This window comes from Lepidochelys olivacea, assembly GCF_965140295.1.
Source record: "Lepidochelys olivacea isolate rLepOli2 genome assembly, chromosome: 2".
NCBI classification, from domain to species: domain Eukaryota; kingdom Metazoa; phylum Chordata; order Testudines; family Cheloniidae; genus Lepidochelys; species Lepidochelys olivacea.
This window is the reverse complement of record NC_140412.1, coordinates 231,659,547-231,683,680: the sequence shown is the minus strand read 5'-3', so window position 1 is coordinate 231,683,680 and position 24,134 is coordinate 231,659,547. Positions and strand designations below refer to the sequence as shown.

The following is a 24,134-nucleotide window of genomic DNA, read 5'->3' as shown; positions in this document are numbered from 1 at the left end:
GGAGCCCCCTAGCTGCCCCTATGCGTAGGAGCCAGAGCGGGGCAACCCCCAAACCCCGCTTTTCAGCGGGAACTCAAGGGCCAGATTAAAACGGCTGTCTGGCCGAATGCAGCCTGTGGGCTGTAGTTTGCCCACCCCTGGCTTAGACCTAAACCCGTGCAATTTATCTGTGCTAGAGAGAAGATCCTTGTTTCTACTTCGCATTTTCCTGTTCAGTTCATTGAGGTGGCAGAATATATCAGCCATGTCATGTCAGCAATCAAGTCCATGTACATTGATTTCTCAGAAGTTAGGAACATTTTGATCTCCCCTCTCAGCTTTACAAGCATGAGAGAACTTTTCCATGGGAAAGGCAGCATACTTCAAAAGTAAACTCTGGTGTTCCACTCCTGTTTCCTTACACATCAAGAAGAAAAGGCATGATTTTAAGGGCCGCAATTGTATAAAGTTCACTATCTTTACTGCGCCATCTAATACTAAAGACTTCTTCTGGCAGTGTTTCAGCGACGAGAGCTTCATGGTGCAGGAAACTGTGAGCTACCAACATATCTGGGTTTTGATCCCAGACCTTGCTTCCAAATCCTTCACTTTGCCAATCGTGGAGCATGCCCCATCAGTACAAATACTGATAAAATTTTTCCAGTGGAGTTCTCCTTCCTCAAGGTAGACTGTTGTCACACTGAATATTTCTTCTCCAGCCGTGTGACCTGGCAGTTCTTTGCAAAACAAAAAAATTTCTTTGATAGTATCTCCATTAACGTACTTTACATTACATTTTCTGCTTGATTTTAATTTTTCTTGGAGCATCATCTCAGTATCACCTGACGTGTCATCAGTGAGGCGACTTACCATGTTGTCTGAAAGGGGAACTTTTTCAATTTCCTTGACTCATGTGCACCTAACATTATTCTCCTGATTTCTTAGCATCCTGGTAAAATTAATGTCTCTGATTGTATGTGGCTTTCTTGCCTTTGCTACAAGCTCAGTGATCATGTAGCTTGTTTCCAGTGCTTTGTCATAAAATGTTGTGCAATCTGTCATCAGTCGCGTTTACTTTTCATGCTGATCCTCAAACGTTTTAAAAAAAATTATGTCCTTTTTGGCAAAGGATGAATGTTTGCTTGTAAGGCGTTGTTTTAACTTATGTGGCACCATGGCATGGTTTGAGAGTTTCTCCTTGCACAAAAGACATTTTGGAAGAGAGCAAGATGGTTCTCCTATAGACGGCAATCCAAATTGCAGATGGGTCTCACAGAAGTGTCGGTTCACCACTTTAACTTTCTTTGTTTCGTGTTCAGTTTTATCACTGCAAGTAGATGTGGAACTACCAAAATCTTCTTTTTTTCTTCAAATATTTGTCCATTTTTTGGGTCATTAATTCAAAATTCATCACTATAACTTTGAGATTTGTAAGATTTGAAAAACACACCACCATGTGACTCCTGTAAGTCAAGTTCATATGAGCGTAGCATAACATTGCGTCTATCATAGGCCACTCCTAATTTTGTCTCATGAATATTCATGAGCCAATCCAGAACGAGGCTAATAGGGTTAAAATCAAAACATCATGGCAGCTAACATTAGGTCGTGATCTGTCTTTTGTGCCCGAATTAACATTTTCAAGAGTGAAAACTAACATTAAAGCTAAATATAAGAAATCTGACAAAAGCATGCTCAGTGGAGAAAGTGACACACACTTGAGAATAATATTTTGGGATGACAAGCAATTAATAATTAATCATTTCTTCTCATTCCCAAAATAGTCTTCCCAACTTTCTCCGCTATTTTTAAATGCAATATAAAGTCCCACTCAGAGTTGCCAATATCTAGAAATCAAAAAATAAATGTCAGACCTCAACAAATCAGAAGATTGACCCCCAAAACATGTAGTTATTTACAAAGAGAGTATATTGTTTTTTTCAGTCTACCGATTTGTGAACTGCCCCGCCCTTCCCCAGAGAGTGAGTGTGTGTTAGAGCTGTCCATGCTCCCAAATGAATTAGGTATGAGGATTTTGGTCCTGCTGCAGGAGTTCTCATCCTACATCTAACTGTTCCCTGTCCAGCAATTAATTCTGCCCCTTAACCTCCAAATCAGTTCTGTGCTGCTAGTCTCCAAATCACTTCTGCCCCCCACCCCGTATCACTTCAGTTCTCACCCTCCGCTAGTCCCGCTCCCACCTTGCCTCACTACTTCTGCCCCTCCAGCTCCCCCACCAGTTCTGCCCCCATCCCCACCTCACACCAGTTTTGCTGCCCCTGGCTCCTCTACCTCACACCTAGCCCCCACCCTCCAGTTCAGCCCCCCTGCCTCACATCTGTTTCTCCTGGTGTTCTTCCCCACTCCCTTCCCAATCCTGAGTGGTTGCAGCTGGGGTCCCTGCTTCCCATCGGGGGGGGGGGGGCAGCTCCAGGGGCTCTTCCACCACCTTTGGCCGGTGGCTGCAGAGAGGGGCAGAAGAGCCAACCCATTGCTCACAGGAGGGGATGGGGAAGGAGAGGGAGATTGAGCTCTGATTGGTTGCTCTGCCCCAAAGGAGATGGGGTAGTGTGACAGATGGCCAATCAGAAGGCAGCTTCCCCTCCTGCTTTCCCCTTCCTTTGCCCCCACTCCGCAGGACTCAGATTTGCTATCTTAATCTCGCATTGGGGAATGGAATGTGACTCATGCATAATATTTGAAAGGGGCATAATCCTAGAGAGCAAAAGTACAGAATGTGATCTGGCTCCAACACTAATTAAAATATAAGCAACTTTTTTTGTTCTCTCATCTAGTTTTTTTAAAAATGTCACAGCGCACCTGTTCAGGCCTGACAGCACACCAGGAAATACTGTTCTAGATTTATAGTGTTAGTACTTGGGTAATGTGGGTAGTGTAAGTTTTCCTTTCGGCCCCAGGTTTGTTTGTTTTTTTCCATTACTCAGTACCAAGGGATGCCTTGGTCACCAGGCTTCAAGCCCTGCATCTCTTGTGGTAGGTCGACATCCATGAGCGATCCAAACTCAAACTGCTTGAAGTGTTTAGAGAAGCTCATATTCAGGATCATTGCCAGATCTGCAAAGACTTAAAGACTTGGACAAGGAAAGACAGAGAAGCCAGGCTAAATTTTTTGTACACGGAGGTGGCCCTAAGATCTGTATCTGAGCCTGGTTGGTCAGATTCAGCACCGAGTGTTTCGGTGTTTGTTAGGAGTGCTCCTCCAACGTTGCCTGAGTCCTAACACTGCTTACCCTCCTCAGTGCCTCAGAGGAGGCATAATACCTCTAAGCAGACCACCGAGAGGGGAAATTCTGCTTCATGCACATATATAGTCCAACATGCCAGGCTGCATCTCAGGGCTCTTCAAAGGTGGCTGGCCTTTGTTTATTCACCATGTGCTTGCAAGTACTGACTTCACTAGATTGGTGGACAGACCCTCCCCCCCCACACACACACACATGTTTATGCGGGCGTTCCCTTTGTTCACCTTCAGCCTTGCTGATGCTGGTGACGGATGCATCTGCCCTGGGGTGTGGAGCCTCCTCTGGGCTCTCTCCAAACTCAAGGTTTGTGGTCTTCAATGGATCTCTCTCTTCATATCAATGGCAGAGAGCTAAGGGATGTTCGCCTTTCCTGTCAAGCCTTCCTGTTGCATGTTAAGGGGGAAACCCTGTTTGTTTTCACAGACAATACTGTGGTGATATTTTACCTCAACAGGTGGGGAGCTTGCTCTTGTCCTGCTTTGTCAGGATCCAATTCACCTATGGGACTTTTGCTTTGCCGGTTCAATCAATCTGGAAGCCTTTTACTTTCTAGGAGTGCAAAATGAGCTGGCAGACCAACTAAACAGATAATTTAAGAGTTTCCAAAAGTCTCTCTGCCCGATTGCAGCCAGAAGAATTTTCCAATAGTATGGGACTTCTTAGATAGACTTATCTGCAAACAAGGCCAACAGGAAATGGCCAATAGTTTTGCTCCCTACAAGGCCTCAGTCCCAGTTCCATCACAGATGCTTTCCTGCTACCCTGGAGGAACAAGCTGTACTATGGTTTTCCTCCAGTCACCCAATTTAGCACTGCTAAAGAGCAAGCTGGACGAGGCCCAAGTTATATTTCTTCTTTGAGTCGATGCAGACATGTATTCCAAGTAGCTGTGTTCACGCAGCAGAGCCAGAGACTTTTGCCTAGTAGTACCCATAGAGGAGTGGTAGTTGCACCTTATGTCTGTAGACCTGTTTCTGGCTATATGAGGCCGCACTGCCCTGATCCCCCTCAGTTCCTTTTCATGGCCTGTCTGCTGCAGTCGGAGCTCTGTGTGGTGGTTGTTTTCAAAATCTTGCAATTCATCCTCTTAGGCTAGTTCGCTGTACATAGTTAATAGTTTAGTTAGTGTTAGTGTAAAAGTTAGAGTATAGCATAGTGGTAGCGGTAGTGCTCATTCAAGCACTGCCTTTCGTGTGGAGTGGCAATTCCCTATAGTGACCCCCACACAAGGTGCTTGCTCTGTCTTGGTGAAGCCCACCTTAGAGAGTGCTGTTTGATCTGTAGATCATTCAAGAAGAGGACTTGGGTGATGCGGAACCTTCGCCTTAATTGGCATCTCCTTGAATGCCGTCTGACCTGGTACTGAGGCCTTCCTCAGGTTGCAGATCACCCTCTGGCTTGGAAGGTGCTGCTGCCTCCTGTTCTAAGGCAGGGGTTCTCCGAAGAGGTACACGAGTTGTTCTCTATCATTGGCACCAAATAAGAGGTCTCATAAGAGCAGTGGTGAGCATTCCAGGGCCTGGGGGGACTCTTCTGTCTCCCCTAAGAAGAGCATGAACCAGCACAGGACCGACTCTGGCGTGTGGGATGTGTGGGCACCTCTGACCCTCTTTTGGTTCATGGTAGAGAGGGCAGACACTTGTATCATCCACTCCATTTCTGGCCTCCAGGTGTCTGTTGAGTCCAGGACCAACGGGAATGATGCCAGTACCAACAGTGTCTGTGACATGGGCGTATCAGGCTGTTTCAGACGTACTCTACCTTTCGATCCTATCTATGCCACTGGTCCAGGCCTTTGTGAAGCTGGTGAGCACGATGGCCCCCCAGTCAGAGCGTGCTGCTGAACCTTTCAGGCCTTCAGCACTGCACCAGAAAGCACCCCTCCCGGTGATTGGTATGGACCCAGCACCAGAAGTAGTAAAAGGTTCTTCAGTACTGGGCCTTTCCTTGTCACCAGAACATTCAACACCACAGTTGGTTCTGTGGAGGTTTTCACCACACCTGATGTCAACATGCTCTGTTACCACTGTTTGCACTGGGATCGACCTTGCTTGCTTCACTGACATTTTTGGTAGTGCTGACTACATCAGGAGTGTCGATTCTGACCCTATTCTGGGCCATGGATGAGTCAGCTTGCTTGTTGGCTCCTTCTGGAGTCACTCCCCCAGTGTCTCCAAAGTCCTGGGACTCTTCTGTTTCAGAGTTGGGATCCTTGTCCTCCCACTCCACTTCACCAGTGCGGCCACCAGAGATGGCATGCGCTCTGAGGTCGGGATGGTGGCCTCTAGCCTGGCATCTACTGGCCACCAATGTTTTACCCATACCAGTGGCCCCCTTGGGCTCAGTGGGAAGCTCCTCGCTCCCAGAAGTCTCATTTGTCATCCAAGTCAAGAGGGGTTGCCTGCTCATGCAGCATTGATGGCTACGGATCAGTTGTGAATCCAGACACTCATGGCTTCCTTTCCTGTGAAGCCACTGGAGTTTCCCTATCTGGAGACTACCTCAGAAGCAGGACCCATCTATAGCTGAGCCAACAGCCTCGTCCTTGTCCCTGGAAATGCGGTGCTGCCTAGTCTGTCCTCCCTTTCTATCCCTCAGGACTTCAAGGCATACTAGGACCTTTTATGCCGGGTCGCCGCATTCCTCCATATTCAAGCAGAGTGAAGTCAACCTTGGCTCCTGTCATAAATATAAAGGGAAGGGTAAACACCTTTTAAAATCCCTCCTGGCCAGAGGGAAAACCCTTTCACCTGTGTAAGGGATTAAGAAGCGAGGATAACCTCAATGGCACCTAACCAAAATGACCAATGAGGAGACAAGATACTTTCAAAGCTGGAGCAGGGGGAGAAACAAAGGTTCTCTTTGTCTGTGTGATGCTTTTGCTGGGAACAGAACAGGAATGGAGTCTTAGAACTTAGTAAGTAATCTAGCTAGATATGCGTTAGATTCTGTTTTGTTTAAATGGCTGAGAAAATAAGCCATGCTGAATGGAATGTATATTCCTGGTTTTGTGTCTTTTTGTAACTTAAGGTTTTGCCTAGAGGGATTCTCTATGTTTTGAATCTGATTACCCTGTAAGGTATTTACCATCCTGATTTTACAGAGGTGATTTTTACTTCAATTAAAATTCTTCTTTTAAGAACCTGATTGCTTTTTCCTTGTTCTTAAGATCCAAGGGTTTGGGTCTGTGTTCACGTATGCAAATTGGTGAGGATTTTTATCAAGCCTTCCCCCAGAAAGGGGCTGTAAGGTTTGGGGAGGATTTTCGGGGGAAAGACGTTTCCAAGCGGGCTCTTTCCTGGTTATATATCTGTTAGATGCTTCGTGGTGGCAGCAATAAAGTCCAAGGCAAAAGGTAAAATAGTTTGACAGCTCCCACTCAGCAAACAGAGTTTGCCAGGGCCCTGTCAGATTTTCAAGCAGCGTTTCTGCAGGAGAATACTCATAAACACAGCCCTCTCTCCCTGGGAGGGTGGCCCTTCCAGTTAACAAGGTGCTCCTCGAGCCTGCAAGAGCTTTTTGGGCTACACCAGCCTCTGTACCACTAGTGTCAAGTGCTTAGAGAAGCGCTATTTTGTGCCTGTGGAGGGATATGAGTGTTTTTTCCCATCTAGCCCCAAACTCCCTGATGATCACAGTGGTGAATGACAAAGCCCAGCAGGGCAGGTTCAAGTCCAACCCCAAGGACAGAGTCTTTAAGTGCCTGGACCTCTTGGGCAGAAAGATATACACCTCCTCTTCATTACAGGTGAGGATTGCAAGCCAGCAAGCATTGCTGGCCAGGTATGGCTTTCTTAATTGGTTGGCTATGGCCAGATTTGAGGAGCAATTGCCCAAGGCTTCTAGTGAGAAATTTTGGGTGTTTTTCACTGAAAGCTACTTGGTGGCCAAAACATCTCTGCAGTCTGCCCTTCATGTTACATGCACTTTAGGCAAGGTGATGGCCTCAGCAGTTACTGTGAGGAGAGGGCTTCCTGCCTTCAGAATTCAAGGATCTCTCTGGATGTCCAGCAAGCAATCGAGGACTTGTCCAAACACAAGGTTCACCTGTTGAAATACAAGACGGTTGAAACCCTGCATCTTTTAAGGATTCAAGGGCTACCAAAAGGTCTTTGGGGGTGTATATGTCACTGTGGGGCTCAGCAACAACAACTGTACAGGCTGCAGCATCCTTTTGTGCAGTCCTTCCCCTCAAGACAGAGAGACTACCGCATGAAGCGGGACAGGTCTCACAAGAGGAAGCAGTCAAGCTCAGGGCCTGGCCAGTCTGTATGCCTTCCCTCTGCGCCTGCTAAGTGCCCATTTTGACTCACTGATCCAGAGCATTGTTCCAGTTGTTGGTCCTCCCTCGTTGTCCCCCCCATTCCTTTGGGGATAGGCTGGCCCGCTTTTACAATGCCCAGGTCTCGATTTACCTCTGACAGCTGGGTTCAAGACACCATCACATCATGTTATGCCATCCAGTTCCTCTCCACGCCCCCTCCCTACCCCTCTTCCCCATCCGTCTTCTGGGACCCCGCTCACAAGACATTGTTCTTCCCAGAGATCAGCTCTCTGTTTGCGTTGGAAGTTGGGGGAGGAGGTTCTGCAAAACACTGGGGTTACGGGTTTACTCCTGGTATTTCCTGATACCAAAATCCAAGGGCAGAATGAGGCCCATCCTTGACCTCCGCTGACTCAAACAAATTCGTCACATATGTGAGGTTCTGCATGGTCACTCTGAGCTGTCCTCTCTGCTTTGTCTCAGAACTGGTTCACTGCTCTGGACCTTCAAGACACTTAATTTCATGTGGCCATTCTATCAAGTCACAGGACGTTTCTTCACTTCATGATAGTAGATTGTCACTTTCTGTAAACCGTTCTCCTGTTTGGCCTTTCTTCTCTCCCCCACCCCCAAGTCCTTATCAAATCCATGGTGTTGGTCATGCTTTATTTCAGGAAGAAGGGAATCCATATCTTCCCCTACATTAACGACTGGTTGCTGAAGGGCAGCTACAATTAGGAGATTCTGGCCCACATCAGCACCATGCTACATTTACTCAAGCGCGTGGGATTTGTTCTAAACACTGTGAAGTCAGCTCAGTGGCTTCCACTGAGCAAACAGAGTTCACTGGGGCCCTGTCAGATTCCATGAGGTCAAGGGTGTTCCTGCCGACCAGTGTTTTCTAGGCAATTAGACAGTTGTGTCAGTCTGCAATCACAAGCATCCACAACAATCCGTGTTTGTCTGAGCCTGCTGAATTACATGTCCGCTTGCATCCAGGTGGTCCAACTCACCAGGTTGCATCTTTGCCCTCTTCATAGAATCATAGGACTGGAAGGGACCTAGAGAGATCATCTAGTCCAGTCCCCTGCACTCATTGCAGGACTAAGTATTATCTAGACCATCCCTGGCAGGTGTTTGTCCAACCTGCTCTTAAAAATCTCCAATGATGGAGATTCTACAACTTCCCTAGGAAATTTATTCCAGTGATTAACCACCCTGAGTTAGGAAGTTTGTCCTAATGTCCAACCTAAACCTCCCTTGCTGTAATTTAAGCCCATTGCTTCTTGTCCTATCCTCAGAGGTGAAGAAAAGCAATTTTTCTCCCTCCTCCTTGTAATAACCTTTTGTGTATTTGAGAACTGTTATCATGTCCCCTCTCAGTCTTTTCTTTTCCAGACTAAACAAACCCAGTTTTTTCAATCTTTCCTCATAGGTCATGTTTTCTAGACCTTTAATCGTTTTTGTTGCTCTTCTCTGGACTTTCTCCAATTTGTCCACATCTTTCCTGAAATGTGGTGCCCAGAACTGGACGCAGTACTCCAGTGGAGGCCTAATCAGCACAGAGTAGAGCAGAAGAATTATTTCTTGTGTCTTGCTTACAACATTCCTGCTAATACATCCCAGAATGATGTTTGTTTTTTGCAACAGTTTTACACTGTTGACTCATATTTAGCTTGTGATCCACTATGACCCCCAGATCCCTTTCCACAGTACTCCTTCTTAGGCAGTCATTTACCATTTTGTTTGTGTGCAACTGATTGATTGTTCCTTCCTAAAAGGAGCACTTTGCACTTATTGAATTTCATCCTGTTTACTTCAGACCATTTCTCCAGTTTGTCCAGATCATTTTGAATTTGAATCTGATTCTCCAATGCACTTCCAGCCCCTCCCAGCTCGGTATCGTTCACAAACTTTATAAGTGTACTCTATATGCCATTATCTAAATCATTGATGAAGATATTGAACAGAACCAGACCTGATCCCTACAGGACCCCACTCGTTATGCCCTTCCAGCTGTGAACCACTGATAACTACTCTGGGAATGGTTTTCCAACCAGTTATGCACCCACCTTATAATGGTTCCATCTAGGTTGCATTTCCCCTAGTTTGTTTATGAGAAGGTCATTTGAGATGGTATCAAAAGCTTTACTAAAGTCAAGATATACCACGTCTACTGCTTCCCCCCATCCACAAGGCTTGTTACCCTGTGAAAGAAAGCGATCATGTTGGTTTGATACGATTTGTTCATGATAAATCCATGCTGACTATTACTTGTCACCTTATTATCTTCTAAATGTTTGCAAATTGATTGCTTAATTATTTGCTCCGTTATCTTGCTGTGTACAGAAGTTAAGCTGACTGGTCTGTAATTCCCCAGGTTGTCCTTATTTCCCTTTTTATAGATTGGCACTATCTTTGTCCTTTTCCACTCTTCTGGAATCTCTCCCGTCTTCCATGACTTTTCAGACATAATTGATAATGGCTCAGATATCTCCTCAGTCAGCTCATTGAGTTTTCTAGGATGTATTTCATCAGGCCCTGGTGACCTGAAGACATCTAACTCGTCTAAGTAATTTTTAACTTGTTCTTTCCTTATTTTAGCCTCTTGTGTTCCTACCTCATTTTCACTGGCATTCACTATGTTAGATGTCCACCTCCTGGCACCTCCTGCCATTTGATGTGGCTCAGGACAATTTATTGCCCTATTCTGCATTCCCTGGATAGGTTGGTTCACCTTTCTCCATCACTCTGGAGTCCCTGCGCTGGTGGGAGTCCCCACACACTGTGTGCAAAAGGGTCTCCCTTGCTCAACCTTCTCCAGCCAAATCAGTGATTACCAACATATATCCCTTCTGTGTTGAGGGGTGTATCTGGACTCAATGAGGATGAACAGCCTGTGGTCGAAACAGGAGGCCACATTCCACATCAATGTGCGAGAGCTTCAGGCCATCCACAACACATATTGTGCCTTCTGAAACCATATCAGGCATTGAGTGGTTCACATACTCACCGACTACCACCGCAATGTACTGTGTGAACAAACAAGGGGGAGCCCTCTCCAGATCACTCTGCCTGGTGGTGATCAACCTGTGGAGGTTCTGCATCGAAGAAGACATCACCTCAATAGCTGTCCATTTAGGAGGGGTCCAGAACTGCCTTCTGGATCATCTCGGCAGGTTTTTCTCCCCAAGCCACAAATGGTCCTTGAAGGCAGAGGTCCTTTGGATGGATTTCACAACACATGGTATCACCACGATTGACCTCTTTGCGACGAGGAAAAACAGGAAGTGTCACCTATTCTGCTTTCAGGAGGGGTTCAGCCCAGGCTCCCTCTCCGACGCTTTCCACTGCAACTGGCAGTCAACCCTGCTGTACGCATTTCCTCTTATCTCAGGCTCAAGGCAGATTGAACCAGACTCATCCTGATCACCCCACTGTGGCTGAGACGGTGCTGGTTCTTAGACCCCCTCACTCTGTCAGTTCAGCCTCCCATCCGCTTCCTCCCCTTTCCGACCTTCTAATACAGGACTGTGGCTGCACACGGCATCTGGTGTTCAGCTCCCTGCACCTTGTGACATGGCTGCTGCATGGCTGAACTAGGAGAAAGAACACTAAAACAGCCTACTTGGTGAAGTGGAAGAGGTTTTCCGTGTGGTCCTTGGCCTGTGGGGCCCATCCGGCAGAGACATCTATCCAGGACATCTTGGAGTACTTGCTATACCTTCAGGAATTGGGCTGAGCACTCAGTTCTGTAAAAGTGCACTCGGCAGAAAATAACGGTGTTTCATCCATCTATCCAAGGGAAATCTGTTTTCTCCAATGCCATGGTGACAAGATTTCTGCAAGTACTTCTCCACTTGCATCCTCCAGTCCCCTTGTGGGAACCAAACACAGCTTAAATGGGGCCTCCATTCGAGCCCCTTGCTTCCTGTCTGCTGCCCTTTCTGTCTCAGAAAATGGAATTCTTGATAGATATTACCTCTATCAGGTGGTTGGGTGAGCTGCAGGCCCTGATGGCGGGGCTTTCTTGCACACAGTTCTTCTGGCCACGCCCAAAGTTTGTATCCAGGATGGTCTCAGTGTCATTTGAACCAGGTGGTGTGTTTACCAGTATTTTTCCCCAAGCCACATTCCTCCCCGGAGGAGCAACACCTCCATACATTAGACCTGTCTAGCCTTTTGACTGAACAGTCTTTTTCTTTGCCTCGTCTGTTCGTATCCTATGCAGACTGCATGAAGGAACAAGTGGTCTCTGTGCAGACCATCTCTAGGTGGATAACGTCTTGTATCAAGACTGCCTATGAGATAACATTGGCTGTGCCTCCTCAGCAGATATCGGCATGCTCAATGAGAGCACGGGCAATTTTAGTAGCATTCCTCAATTACATTTTCATATTGGATGTTCGTAGGGCGGCCACATGGTCATCCATCCATACATTTATGGACCATTGAATGGTCCTGTGATCCTTACTTAGATTCTGAGCTCCGCCTCTGGATGGGGGTGCTGCTTGCTAGTCATCTACTTGGAATACATGTCTGCATCTGCAAGGAGGAGGAGGAGAAGATGATGGAGGAGGACGAGGAGGAAAGTTACTTCAAGATGTGATGCATACATGTATTCCAGGACCCATCCCCTGTCCTGTCTCCATTGGAGTCTTCCCCAGGATATTCGGCGTGAAGGAACAGAGGGAGGTTGGGGTGGCACAGCCTCATACAGCAAGGGAAGGGGCTACAGACACAAGGCAGGAGTACCTCCAGCCCCTACAGGTAACTGCTAGACAAAAGTCTGTGGCTCCGGTGCACGCGCACACCTACCTGGACTGTACATCTGCATTACATCTCAAAGAACCGCAGTTACAGAAAGTAACAGTTTTTAATAGCCCCAACGTGGCCTCAACAGCATTGCTTCTCCACTCTATTGGATTTGTCAATGGCAGCTCCAGTTTCACTCCCATTGCACCTGGACTTTGATCTCGAAGATCATGATCGGCTGCTTCATCCAAGCCCTTCATTTAATGGCTTGAAGGCTCCATGGCGAAATCCTAGGGAGCAGTCTGGCTCAGAGCAAGTTCGACATAAGTTGTTAAATAGTAGAAAGTCCTCTACCAGAGCTACTTATGTTCATAACAGAGGCATTTTCCCATTTGCTCTCGTCAAAGCAGTCGTCTATCCAGCAGGTCCTGGACTATCTATTGCACCTAAAACAGCAAGGGTTGGCAATTTCTTTTATCAAAGTTCAGCTGGCAACAATATCAGTTTTCCATCTTCATGTGGATAACCATTCTGGATTTTTTGGTGATATGACATTCAGATTTGTGAAGGGCCAGGAAAAGTTGTACTCTCAAATAAGAGAACCTGTCCCTCCTAGGACTTGAACCTAGTTTTGTGAAAAATCATAGGGCCACTGTGGACCCTTCAGCAATGTGCTTCTTTCTGCACCTGTCTCTGAAGCGATAGCCATCAGGAAAACCACTTTTAGTCAGGAGAGTGGCCAAAATGCATGCACTGACATCTGAATTGCCTTATACAAGCTTTTTTAAGGATAAGATGTACTCGTGCTCTCATCTGAGATTTCTCTCTAAAGTGGTGTCTGATTTTCATATTACCCAGACAACTAACTTAGCCCTCTGTATTGGAGTTGTCTGGCAAGAAGGAACTGAGGGCGCTCAGGGATAGATGGGTCCTTTACCATCACGCAGTGGAACACAACAGCAGAGGGTGCTCAAGCTGCCCAAACAGGTACCACTAAGAGAAAAATTTCCAATGCCGGTCACAGGGTGCATGCACACCAAAGGTGGAATGGACACGTGCAACACATCTTAAAGAACAGCAATTATAAAAGGTTAGTAATTGATGTGGGAGAATGGATCAGATGCAACAGGGCCTGAAGGCAATGTGAGTGTTTAATGTTGGAAGGCTTAATGAAAATTGTATGTCTGACAAAAGGAGAGAGTCTATGTGAAAGGGATGCATGAAATTTAACAGTTGGAGAAAGACAAAGGAGAAAAAACACACAAGCACTTTGTCCTGCCAAAAAAAAGTATGGGGAGAGAGGAGTAAGGACTTGCCCATACCAAGGCATTTTCAGTCTGAAGGAAAGGGCTATGAGATTGTTCTTTTACGTGAGAGAGAGTGGGGAATCTATTTTAGTAATTTCAGAGAAAATGTAACATTTATTAGCTGAATTGTCATTTTTGACTGGAGTGGAGTTACGTATAAAATATGAGGTGAGTTAAATAGATCTTACAATTTGCAATAGAATGCGCTTCAGTCGCTATCTGTGCATTCACAGTAGGGCTTTGCAGTGGTTAGTTGTGTGTACTTTAAAAAGCCACACAATTTGCTGTATGGGACCGTCTGCTTGAAGTAATCAATGTGGCGCTAAGGGAGGTGGCCAGCCCTTCAATATAGGAAAATTGCAAACATGCATTAGGCATTCTGTCGGTAGAGCCATGAAATTTACAAGTATAGAGCTTCAGTGTGGTGATGAAGAGTTTCTATATAGCAATGTGCCTTTGCCATTGATTTACTTCCATTTATAGTTTTTGCATCTGAAACAATTTTTATAATTTAGTGCTCATCTGCAACTCTTGGACATGAAATATTTTTGATTTATAAGGAAAAAAGTGTTCCTCTTATTATATGTAATTGTAATTCAATCCAGAGACTCTACCAACCTCAAACCACAGGAGTAAAGCTTCAGGAGAATGCAGTTGTTGAATTGGAATTATATAAATTAATGTACTTCCTGAACATGTATAAAATAGGCTTCTCTAATCTGTCTGCTTTGCTTTCCTTTTCTGGTTGTAAAGTACATTCCCCCCTACATTTATCATTTTCCATGTTGCATTTAATAAATAATTTACATTTCTAAAATGTTTGCGTGAAATCTTGATATACTTTTGAAACATTTTAATATTATAACATCAGTATATTACAGTTATACATCAGATAATATAGACACTTTTGGGAAGGGGGTCCATTAAAATATTAATAAAAGCTGGTTGATAAATATGAAAACATTACAGATTTCCTTCCCACCCCATTTTTAGTCAAATATTCAATGAACATTTTCTGAGCAGTTGTAGAGATGATCAGAAAACAGGAAAAATGTTTATGCATGAATTATTTTCATTTTTTCTTCTCATTTAAATGACCCCACAAAACTTAGATTAAAATTTTCTCATCAGAATGTATTTTTAAAGTAGAGAAAAATGTGTGTGTTATGAATTGGAGCTTAAATGAAAGATAACAGGTATTGCTGCAGCTACTCATCATTTTAACTACTACATTTGGTGCACGCTTCACTTTTTCAGGGTGAAGTGATAGCCATGGACAAGATAGCTAACAAAGTAAAAAAAATCAAGCAGAATGCAGCATTGTTGCAGCTGAATTGTATTAAAGCATTTTGCTGTGATGGAACTAAGGCACTTGCCATCGGGAAGAGAGAAGATGGACAAGGTAAAGTAAATGATTTTAAGAATTTTGATATTGTCTTTTAAAAGAAAATGATAATCATATTTTTGCTAGTGCTGTTAATCCTGCCACAATATCCAAAGTTCTTGAAACTTTGGCACATACCCAGGGTGCTTCAGCACTGTGGATATCCTTTTACTTTCTGTCCTTCTGCAAGTATCAGTTTCTCAGTAGTGCACATGCAAAACTCTTAACTGTCCGTCCTTATTGCAGCCTAATGTACTTAAGGAGGCATTCATTCCTTCTCCAGATAATATCAGAGAGACTGCCTATTAAGCCTTTCTTCATGATAGCATTTAAGCCCACATTCTGAATTTTTGGGGTTTTGTTAGCTCTATCACATAAGTGACTTTGGCAGATCACTTAGCTTCTGTGTGCCTCTGAATTCCCATCTGTAGAATAGGGATATTAATATTTAACTCCCAAGAGTACAGTGAAGCTTAGTTTGTTAATGTTTGTATAGCTATTTGACAGAAACAGATGGAAAGTGTTATAGGAGCCTAGAGCATTATTTTTATTTCATTTGCTTTTCTGACTTGCTGTATTGATGACTCTGGTTCTGTTCCCAAAATGGAAATTTTTAAATGGTATATTTTGTCTTTGATTCTTTTTCATTTGCTATGCAAACTAAATTGTATCTTTTCCAAAAGGAACTGTTAATTGCCTTTTCCTGCTAGTTCAGAAAGGTCAGTAGCTCGCAAAACTAAGTGTTTGGTTGCATAATTCAGGCACTTTTCTCATGTGGGGCAGTCCTTGTTAATCCCCCATAATTTACAGTCAGATTGATTTCCAAGGTCAAATGTAGTATTTTCGTAAAGTTTTTCAACAAATATATATGTATTTTATAATAGGTGGTATTTAGTGCTTTTCAGGTGAGGAAGCAGCAGCAGTGGAAAGAGCCAGGCATAGCACATGTAAAATCTATTCAGGATTTACTACACATCTCTACACTTAAGTCTTGCAAAATGCTCTGTATTCTAGTCCACAGTCTCGCCTGGGCAACAGCTGCCAGTCATGCCAGATAGTTGCAAAATTTAGTAGTTTGGGGAGTGCTGGCATATGGTTGGCTAGTTGTAGGATGAAGCCACCAACTCATTTTCACTTGTGATCTAAATTGAAATTTTGGTAGGCATGAGTAGACACAACTTTCTCCCTCACTGTCTACTCCCAGATGTACATGGGGAACCAGTTTCTCTTGCCTCTGAGATCCTGAGCTGAGGAGTCACCCTACTCCTGGTATTGTAAGAACTTGTACAGCCCAGCAGGATTCACGAGAAGGGACAGATTCAGGTTAGGGAGTTGCAAATTCCCTTCCTCCACACAAGCAACTCTGAATAGTATTCTTATTGTAATTTTTGGAGCCACCTTGTGTCTCATTCCAAAGCTTACCACCCAAGTCCTGTTTTCATTGGCACTTTTTTTTAATATTGTACTTTCAATACATTAAATTAGGGTTCAGAAATGCTAAAGCCAAGATTGATTTCAAATTGTTTTAAGTTCACAGGGTTGTAAAGATAGTGATAAGTAAAATGCTTCCTTCTCAGGAATGAAATCTACTCGGTCATTACTAGCTGTGTTGCTCCTGTAGATTAGGTCAGTTTTGCAGACACAGTATATAGAGCGCAAACCCTCAAACACTTCATGTCGGGCAATCAGTGACAGCTTGCCACTATCTACAGGTGAAGTCTCAAGAAGAGAAACAAAGGCTGTGTGTTATGTATAACTAACTGGTTTTGCTGCAGTTTTTAAAAATGTCAATTGCCTTTTGCAGGAGGCCCTCCATTCTCAGCAGAGTCATTTGATCGAATTCTTCTTGATGTTCCTTGTAGTGGGATGGGACAGAGACCAAATATGGCCTATTCCTGGACTCTAAAAGAAGTGACTTCTTATCAGCCATTGCAACGCAAGCTTTTCAGCATGGTATGTATGAATCATTAAGCAGTTAAAGAAAACTGCACATAAATAGTTTTACAGTTAAGGATTACATGGGTGCAGCTTACCTCATCTGAATGTAGTCGTCCCTCAGTTTCTCCTGGCTCTCTGGTACTTGGATGCTCTGGTGTATTGTCCAGAGAAACAAAAGTCTTCCATCCAGAGCAAATAAAAGTCCGAAATGAAGGCCTTCTTTAAAATAATGCTTCCCTGTTCCTGGGCTGACTCCTTCCCTTTGATTGTAGGATCTACACCAGTTCTTTACTGCTCCCTGGGTCAGGCTTTCAGTCCTGGGCACTGGCACCACTGATTGACCTTTGCCTTCCCCCAGCCCTTAGTGCAGGGCTCAGCCTGAGCTAGACAAAGCTTTTCTCCAGGGTCTTCCCTGGTCATTCCTCTTGATCAGAGAATGAAAGGGCAGGGGCTTTCCTCTCATCTTCTATGTAAGCCAAGGCCTCTAAATAACTAGGTCTCAAGCCTGTGCTGCTGTTTCTTGCCCCAGGTCTTGTCCTATAACTTCTTCCACCTCTCCCCAGGAGTTTTCTGCATAGTCCGTAAGACTCCTTTCAGGTCCTGTCCCAGGCTCTTTGATTCACATTGCCCCGTTTAGGCTCATTTGTAGCTTCCTCTCAGCAGGGAATCATCACCAAGCTTGGTACAGCCCCTGGAGAGCTCTCCTTAACAAGCTTCTGTTCCTTTCAACTCTTCCTCACCATAGAGAGACCCATAGCATCCTGGGTGAGCCCCACCAGCAAGCTGGTGCTCTTTTCCACCTCCTTCCTTATCATAGAGAGACGTATAATAGATTAGATTATTCCTGGTCTCTCTCTCATTTGGAAAATGCTTCTGCTCATATATCCTGCCCCCGTTTCCAGCAGACCCTGCTTCTAGCCATAGTTCCCAGAATACCTGACCTAAAAGGGGTGGGATTGGAGTAGCAATGTGTTTGGCCCAGACTTGCCCCTGAAAGGCAATGCACCCTCTGGTAGACAAGTACACCTCACTGATAAAAATTTCAAACACCAGTTGATATTCCCCCTACTGCAATGGATTTACCCACTCATCTCTTCTTAAGTTGAAGAGAACTGTACTATTTCCTGTATCATCAAATCTGTTCGGGGATTTCACATTTTTGTATTCTTATCTTAAACTAGTCTACACTTGAGGGATGTTCATCTCTTGGATAGACCGTAAGCAGAGCCAGTTGAATACTAGGAAGTCTTGGTGCTCTGGTTCCTACTTTCAAGACACCTCTTCTTTTAGATCTCACCATTGCATACTGCCTTGCTCAAAACAAGATGAGAAAACAGAAGTTGTGTTCAGCTCAGTTTTTCCATATTCACAGCTGACTGAGTCAAAGAGAGGAAGGAAAGTTTAAATCCTTGTCTAGAATCCTTCAGATATTTACAAAACAAGATCAGTTGTTTTCCTCTCTTTCAAAAGACTTCTGCTTTTCCTAGGGAGATTGTGTCATGTGTCAGGTACTATTAATCTTACAGCCTTAGAACATCTGTAGATATGTAAAGATTCTTCATTGTGTCTTTGAACTGGTGTAATTAAAGTTCAGTAAAGTAATAGGAAACTACATTTTCTTTTCTAATCCTTTTCTTCCACCAGTTTCAGCAGAAGATGGACTAATAATCATAGTGTCATAATATGTGGGAACAACATCAACTGTCAGTCATTGATTGAAAGACTCTGTGTCCACATTTGGCTTCAGCTGATGAAAACAGATCAAACCTACATCTGTATGAGTTACACAGAGCTTTCCAGAGGGCTGTTTTACAGATCTTGATGAGAGAGGTCACTTCCCTCAGCCCAGGAAGATGCACAAGCTCTAATGCTAATAGGGCAGGAAAGGCTTTCTAATTGGTAGGCTTCTGTAATACAAAAACTGATCTTTCTTCCAGAAGTAAACTTGGAAATGTTAGAACTTATATTACATCCCTTGAAAGGGACAAAATGTCTATACAATTAACAGGATGCCTGAGTCCTAGACAGAAAGATTCTGGCCTAAATACGTGTTACATTTACCTACTGTACCATAAAGGTTCCAAATAAATCCGCAAATCATAATTAACCTTTAAGAAAACTTACTATACTGTTCAAAGTAATTCTGCATTGAAGATGTTTACACCATGAAAGCTGAACCACAATCTCTTTCTAGGCAGTGAAATTGCTGAAGCCAGGGGGCATTTTGGTGTATAGTACATGTACAGTTACACTGTCTGAAAATGAGGAGCAAGTTGCCTGGGCCCTGGAAACTTTTCCCTGCCTCCAGCTTCAGTCACAGGTAGGAACAGTTTCAGTTTACTACGTGCAACTCGGTATGCAAGTTTCAGCACTGGAATTTTAAGCAATATGGCGAAGAATTCTGCTGTAGGGTGTTACTCTGGAAACAGTGAAGAAATGGTTTATGTGATTTCCTAAAACATATAGGCATTTTTAGTTGCTGCAGATCTGAACAGCATATGGATTTTTTTTTTTTTTACATCTGTTTGATCTGTGTCATTACAATAATGGCTGTGAATAATGGGGAGCGATAGCTCAGTGGTTTGAGCATTGGCCTGCTAAACTTAGGGTTGTGAGCTCAATCCTTGAGGGGGCCATTTAGGGATATGGGGCAAAAATTGGGGATTGGTCCTGCTTTGAGCAGGGGGTTGGACTAGATGACCTCCTGAGGTCCCTTCCAACTCTGATATTCTATGATTCTACTCCTTTCCGTTGTGTGGTAAGATATTTCTCAGAAGAATACAATACAATAAATTTTAATCTACTAATTAGCAAATACTGAAACTCCTGGTATGTAACATCCATAGATAGAAATGGACTTGCAAGTAAAAGTGAGGAACAGGAAAGTCTTGTCACCGGTAAGTGACAACATAGTGTTGACCAGGAAAATGGTCTTTCACAAAGTCTTTCTGTTAGCATTCTAGATGCTGTATGCTGTTGCAGAAATGTGCTTTGTAACAACTAGCCAATTTCACCTTAGGTAACATGAGAGGTTGAGAGCTATAGAACAGGTGGTGATTTTCATAGTGAATCAGCATATATCTAATTGTAATTCACTGAAGGGAGATTAAATGGCTTTACAGTCATACTCCCACCAGTGTACTGCAGTGGTTTCATGTATCTGTACACCAGTCAGTCATTTAAAACAGAGAGTGATCATAGATAGTTCATGACAGGCTAGCATTTTCCTTGTAGCTCTTTGTTCTTAATGCATATTTATACTTCTTTGTTGTTCTTTTATTTCAGTACCTCACAGGAGGGGCAAAATAAATTTAATGAATGCTATTGAAATGGCTATAAGAATCATGTTAAGGATGGAAGAAAATGTAAAAAACTGCTGGTGGGGTGGGGCGGGGCGTGGGGAGAATACAAAGTTGGTTGTTAATACTGTATATGCAAGTCACCCTGGCACAGCAGTGGTTCTCAACCTATTTACCATTGTGGGCTGCATCCAGTACTACCTGTGTGGCCCTGAGAATGTCACACGCGCTGCAGCTCTGGGCTGATTGGGCTGCAGGTTGAGAACCACGATTAGTCAAAGGCATTGTCATTGTGCCAGAGGTATAGGACATCTATCCATAGAATCACGGACATGTCAGCTGAAATAGTTCTGTTACAATATCTAGTTCATTTCAGAGCCAATATTTGCAGATAGTAGGGGTATAAAAATAAGTGCGATCTTTGGATTCAGCTATTCTAAGATACTTCTCTTGTTTATACTAGTACTTTGAGAGACTTTATCATCAGACCAGCAATAGTTCTGTTCTCCTAGGCTTCCACTTAGGCAAGGTGTTAAGGAGATTAATTGTTAAATTTACTGGATTATATGGTTGAGGAAAAGTCAATTTGATATTGGTTTAGCATGTAAATATTGTACTTGTGCATGTAGTAAATGTACCTAGAGCAAGTAATTGGTGCATCTTTTAGTTGAAATGTTAAAAAATGAGAGTTTGGGATAGTGGTATGACAATAAGAGTGGCTGGTTGTGTTTAGCAGTAGACGAAAATAAAAGACATACTATCCAACATTTAACGGAGCTGGGGCTTGTGCTGAAGATTATCACATGCCCAAGTTTCCTCTATCACCTGTTGATATGAGTACAGTCGTCTTTGCCATCCACTTCCTGGGAGTTTCCAGGTTATACCTACCATATCCAAAAAGAAAAGGAGTACTTGTGGCACCTTAGAGACTAACCAATTTATTTGAGCATAAGCTTTCGTGAGCTACAGCTCAATCCGATGAAGTGAGCTGTAGCTCATGAAAGCTTATGCTCATAAATTGGTTAGTCTCTAAGGTGCCACAAGTACTCCTTTTCTTTTTGCAAATACAGACTAACACGGCTGTTACTCTGAAACTCATGAAGTTGAACAGCATTGACTCACTGTCGTTTCCCATGGAGCTATATAGGTAGCAGGCACATAGTGTGTTTAAACACTTGCTATTTCAGCTGAATAAGAAACATTTTTTTCTAATTCTGATACCAACTGATCTAGAGTTGGGATTACATTTCTGTCACTTTAAGACTAAATGTGCTGCCTTCTTGTACCTGTTGAATAGTGTATAGATTGGTTTTTTGGTCACCACCTGTATTCTGTGCATGAAGTACTAGTCTTTTGGGTCTAATTTTTCAGATTAGGGAGTGACACTAAACAGGGTACATTGCCACAATAGTTCCATAGACATTTTATGATTTCTTGTAACTAGCTCTCCCGTAGCATGAGCTAAGATCCTCTTTCCTTTTCCTTATGAACGGGCTACAACCGAACAAACTCCAAGAGCTAGGATCAACTTGGCTTTGGCTCATATAGAAATTGTATATTAAATATACTAAAGATGTTCAATTAAAATTATTCTACCAGTATGTTACACTGCATCCTCCTATACATAATTTTTTGTTGAGTTCATATTTTAATGTGTGTTTTTAATTAATCAAAACAACAGTAAATGCAGACTAATGTAAATAAACTGCTTTACTTTCTCACTTAAAAAAGGACCCACATATTGGAGGAGAAGGCATGAGGGGAGCTGGACTGTCACTTGATCAGCTGAAGCTGCTGCAGAGGTTTGATCCATCCAGTGTGACGTTACAAGGAATGGATGTGAACTCTTTGCAGGACTCTAGGGAAGAAGACCTGATCTTGCTGGCAAATAAAGACTGCATAGGGTTTTTTATTGCAAAATTTATTAAATTGAACAGCAAATAGACATTTAGCAACACAACCTGAAAAAACTCCTTTTGAGTTAAGACTGGTCAAGCTGTTAACTGTTTCTTCTCATGCATTGTTGTCAAGCCAACAGGCTGATGACATGGTTGCTATAGAAGCAGTAACATCTCCCGCTGTTCTACTGGGACAGAGCCACAGTTGCAGGAGGTGTTGATTCATTTTTAAGTCTCCATTAGTTTTTGTATTTATAGTAGGTCAGTGTGGCGGAAGGAAAAGTAAATGGATTCACATTACTCCTTGTTGACTTAATGTATACAGTATTGCATATTAAGATTACTGCTTGTTTTCTGTTTTAGCTTGTTGGTTTAATGTATATAGTATTGCATAGGAACAGGTTTTGCTATGGGAATTTAAATTTTATAAAATGCAAAAAAATCCAGATTAAATACATTGAAAAATATAGAGTCAATTTTTTTCAAGAATGATAGTTTCTATGGGGAATTTAGAAATTACTGCATCGTTAAATAGTGATGTGAAATAGTCACATTTCACAAAGAGCTGTTTCATAAATTAATAATTATAACATCTCATCTCCTTTATTTTACTACAAGCAAGATTCTCTATTCATATTACAGACACATGGGCTTTGTAGAATGTATTTTACAGCAGCATATGTATACTTCCCCTCTCACTTCAGGGAATGAAAGATACAGTGCTTCAAGCTCAAACTTGCCATTTTTAAGCCTGGATCAGTTCAGTAACAGCACAGCTGGACTGATTGACCAGAGGCAGTTTTAAAGTCCAATATCACTTACACCATGAGGGCTATAATGGTGGTGGGCTATATGCCAGTGGGATGGTGAAAATCTCAGCTTTTTCATGGCACATAGTATCACATTCCTGTCTCTACCTGGCAGATTATGAGATCCAATCCTATAATTACAGAATCATAGAAATATAGGGCTGGAAGGGACCTCATGGTCATCAAGTGCAGGTCCCTGCGTGGAGGCAGAACCAGTTAAACCTAGACCATCCCTGATAGGTGTTTGTCCAACTTGTTCTTAAAAACTGCCAGTGATGGGACTTCATAACATTCCTTGAAAGCCTGTTCCAGTATTTAACTATCTTTTTAGCTATTGGGGAAAACATTCTATCTACCTAGTCCCACTACGTCTCCATGTTCATGGAAAGTACAAGAACAATTGAACACCATCTTCTTTCTAACAACCCTTCACATATTTTTAAGTGTTACCAGGTTCCCCCCTCAGTCTTCTCTTCTTAAGATTATACAGGCTGTTTTTTAAAAAAATCTTTCCTCACAGGTCAGATTCTCTAAACTGGTGGTCCTCAAACTTTTCATGGTCACAGCCTTACCCCTGTCCCCCCCCCGGCACTGGGAGCGTGGCTGCAACTCGACGGGGGATGCACAGGAATAAGGGAGCTAGGGACAGGGCTTGGAGTGGAGCCCTGGCTAGGGATCAAGGTTGGGACTAGCAGCTGGGTGCAAAGCGATTGCTAAGTCTGGGGCGGGACAGGGTAGCACTGTCTTTCTGCCCATTGAGGCTGACCTGGGCCCTGCCAGGCTCTCCCCACCCCGCACATTCCTCTGTTTGACGTCCACAGTTTGAGGTCCAGTGCACTAAACCTTTTATTATTGTGGTTGCTATTGTTTGGACTTCCTCCAATTTATCCATGTCTTTCCTAACGTGTGGCACCCACAATTGGATACAGTACTCCAGCTGAAGACCGACCACTATGGAGTAGCACAGGACTCATATCTTACATATATGTTACTGTTAATACAAGCCAGGATATTATCCTTTTTCACAACTGCACCACATTGTTGGTTCACATTCAGTTCGTGATCCACTATAATTCCCAGCTCCTTTTCAACAGGACCACCACCAACCCAATTATTCCTCATTTTTTTTCTCTTCCTTAAGTGAAGTACTTTGATTTCTGACCAGTTCTACAAGGTAATTTTGAATTCTAATCCTTTTCCCCGAAGTGCCTGCAACATCTTCCTATCTTGGTGTCATC

The 24,134-nt window shown here is 43.4% G+C and overlaps 1 protein-coding gene across 9 annotated transcripts in view; it reads left to right on the top strand.

The window, feature by feature from the left end:
* Nucleotides 1–22,545, top strand: part of NSUN6 (NOP2/Sun RNA methyltransferase 6) — a 52,484-nt gene extending 29,939 nt beyond the window's left edge. For 8 of the 9 annotated variants that reach the window (XM_084620868.1, XM_084620866.1, XM_084620865.1 and 5 more), the window contains exons 9-12: nucleotides 14,826–14,970; nucleotides 16,757–16,905; nucleotides 19,085–19,210; nucleotides 21,921–22,542. In XM_084620868.1, coding sequence (XP_084476994.1) covers nucleotides 14,826–14,970; nucleotides 16,757–16,905; nucleotides 19,085–19,210; nucleotides 21,921–22,133 — 633 coding nt within the window. In that variant the 3' untranslated portion in view covers nucleotides 22,134–22,542. Of the gene's footprint in view, nucleotides 1–14,825; nucleotides 14,971–16,756; nucleotides 16,906–19,084; nucleotides 19,211–21,920 lie in introns of all 9 variants that reach the window. The other variant, XM_084620870.1, reaches the window with a different exon arrangement.
* Nucleotides 22,546–24,134: the final 1,589 nt, after the last annotated feature.